At 64.3% G+C, this 2,586-nt stretch overlaps 1 protein-coding gene across 1 annotated transcript in view; it reads right to left on the reverse strand.

Moving 5' to 3' along the window:
- The window catches only part of LOC112964221 (helicase SRCAP-like), a gene marked incomplete at its 3' end in the record, with an annotated part of 14,298 nt that overhangs the window by 8,859 nt on the left and 2,853 nt on the right, over window positions 1-2,586 (reverse strand). The window contains exons 3-6 of the mRNA XM_026062001.1: window positions 2,389-2,558; window positions 2,101-2,293; window positions 732-868; window positions 465-651 (exon numbers count right to left, since the gene is read on the reverse strand). Of these exons, the coding sequence (XP_025917786.1) occupies window positions 465-651; window positions 732-868; window positions 2,101-2,293; window positions 2,389-2,558 (687 nt within the window). The remainder of the gene's footprint in view (window positions 1-464; window positions 652-731; window positions 869-2,100; window positions 2,294-2,388; window positions 2,559-2,586) is intronic.

Below are 2,586 nucleotides of genomic sequence, written 5' to 3' on the forward strand. Positions count from 1 at the left end.
CACCGCGGTGTCACCGCTTTGTCACCACGCCAATAGCTTGCGTCCCCTCCGCCGTCCCCAAAACCATCCCCACATTGTGTCACCACTTTGTCACCGCGCCAATAGCCTGTGTCCCCTCCGCCGTCCCCAAAATCATCCCCGTGTCATGTCACCACTTTGTCACCGCGCCAGTAGCCTGCGTCCCCTCCACCATCCCCAAAACCATCCCCACGTCATGTCACCGCTTTGTCACCGCGCCGGTAGCCTGTGTCCCCTCCTGTCACCCCCAGTGACCCAAAACCATCCCCACATCGTGTCACCGCTTTGTCACCGTGCCAAYAGCCTGCGTCCCCTCCGCCGTCCCCCAAACCATCCCCGTGTCGTGTCACCGCGCCGGCAGCCTGCGTCCCCTCYGGCGTCCCCAAACCCCCGTCCCGGCCGCACCGCCGGCGCTCCCCGTGCCCGTCGGCCGCGCGGCGCGTCACCTTGAAGGGGTCGGGGTCGAGGGCGCGCAGCACCAGSGAGGCGGTGACGAAGCAGATGCCCTCGGTGATGAAGGGCGAGTGGATGGGCCGGGGGTCGAAGAGGTTGGGGTGGTTGCACACCTTGCGCAGCTGCATCAGCACGTTGATGACGCTCATGAAGTGGCCCGTGGCCAGGGTGGCCTTGGTGCTGCGGGGACGGGGACGCTGAGGACGGTGGGGACACGCGGCGGGGGACGTCCCGGCGTCCCCGGTGTGTCCCCCCCTCACCTGGCCTGGCCCATGAAGTCGTCGTAGAGGTAGCGCTGCCGCTTGGACAGGCGGCACTTGATGACGTGCTCGTACTTCTTGGGCATCTGCTTCTCCACGTCCACCTTCACCCGGCGCAGCAGGAAGGGGCGCAGCACCTGCGGGGACACGGGGGGGGACAGAGGGGGGGGACGCCCCCAAAAATGTGCCGTCTCCCCCGGGGCAGCCGCACCCCGAAATCTGGGGTGACGCCACGGAGGTGCGCACCGAAATCTGGGGTGACACCAAGGAGGTGCACACTGAAATCTGGGGTGACGCCACGGAGGTGCACACCAAAATATGGGGTGACGCCACGGAGGTGCGCACCGAAATCTGGGGTGACGCCACGGAGGTGCGCACCGAAATCTGGGGTGACGCCACGGAGGTGCGCACCGAAATATGGGGTGACACCAAGGAGGTGTGCACCAAAATCTGGGGTGACACCAAGGAGGTGTGCACCAAAATCTGGGGTGACACCAAGGCAGGGCGCACCGAAATCTGGGGTGACACCACGGAGATGCACACCGAAATCTGGGGTGACACCATGGAGGTGCGCACTGAAATCTGGGGTGACACCAAGGTGGTGCACACCAAAATTTGGGGTGACACCACAGAGGTGCACACCGAAATATGGGGTGACGCCACGGAGGTGCGCACCGAAATTGGGATTTCCGAAGGGAGCTGCACCCCAACGGCATAGTGACCCCAGGGAGCTACACCCTGACATTATGGTGACCCCAGAGAGCTATACCTCAACATCATGGTGACCCTGGGGAGCTACACCCCGACATCACGGTGACCCCAGGGAGCTACACCCCAGAGCAGGGATGACCCCAAACAGCTACACTCTGATATCACGGTGACCCCAAGGAGCTACACTCTGACACCACAATGATCCCGGGGAGCTACCCCTTGACATCACAGTGACCCCAGGGAGATACAACCCRACATCACGGTGACCCCAGGGAGCTACACCCCAGAGCAGGGGTAACCCCAGACAGCTACACTCTGATACCATGGTGACCCCAGGGAGCTACACCCTGACACCACAATGACCCTGGGGAGCTACACCCTGACACTACAGTGACCCCAGAGAGCTACACCCTGACACCACAATGACCCCCCAGGGAGCTACACCCCGATATCACAGTGACCCCRGGGAGMTACAMCCYRAYATCACRGTGACCCCRGGGAGMTACAMCYTGACACCACGRTGACCCCRGGGAGCTACACCCCRATATCRCAGTGACCCGRGGGACTTACGCCCCAGAGCCGGGGTGACCCAGGGGGCTGCACCCCGATCTCGGGGCACCCCCGGGGGGGGGGGGGGGGGGAGGAGAGGAGCGCCCACCTTGTGGAGCCGCTTGACGAGGCTCTCGTTGTACTCCTGGCTCCCCTCGATCATGCCGGTGAGGGGGTTGGAGAACCACTCCTTGAACTCGCGGTGCGACTGGAAGACGTGGGGCATCAGGAAGTGCATGAGCGACCACAGCTCCATGAGGCTGTTCTGCAGCGGCGTCCCCGTCAGCAACAGGCGCCGCTGGCTGCGGGTGACACGAGGAGGAGGCGGTGAGGGCCTCTGGCCCCCTGGGGTGTTCCCCGGCGCCGGCAGGCGGTTCCGCTTGTCCCCCCCGCGGACCTGTTGAAGTTGAGGAGCGACTGCCACCGCTGCGACTTGAAGTTCTTGATGTTCTGGGCCTCGTCGAGGATGAGGTACTTCCAGTTCTTGCGCCGGAAGGCCTGGTGGTCCTGCAGCACCAGCTTGTAGGAGGTGATGCACACGTGGAAGGCGTTGGGCTTGGTCCAGCCCTGCGGGGAGCCGGAGGAGGGGTGGGGG

Source organism: Apteryx rowi, unplaced genomic scaffold, assembly GCF_003343035.1.
Source record: "Apteryx rowi isolate R43461 unplaced genomic scaffold, aptRow1 scaffold_1896, whole genome shotgun sequence".
NCBI lineage: Eukaryota > Metazoa > Chordata > Aves > Apterygiformes > Apterygidae > Apteryx > Apteryx rowi.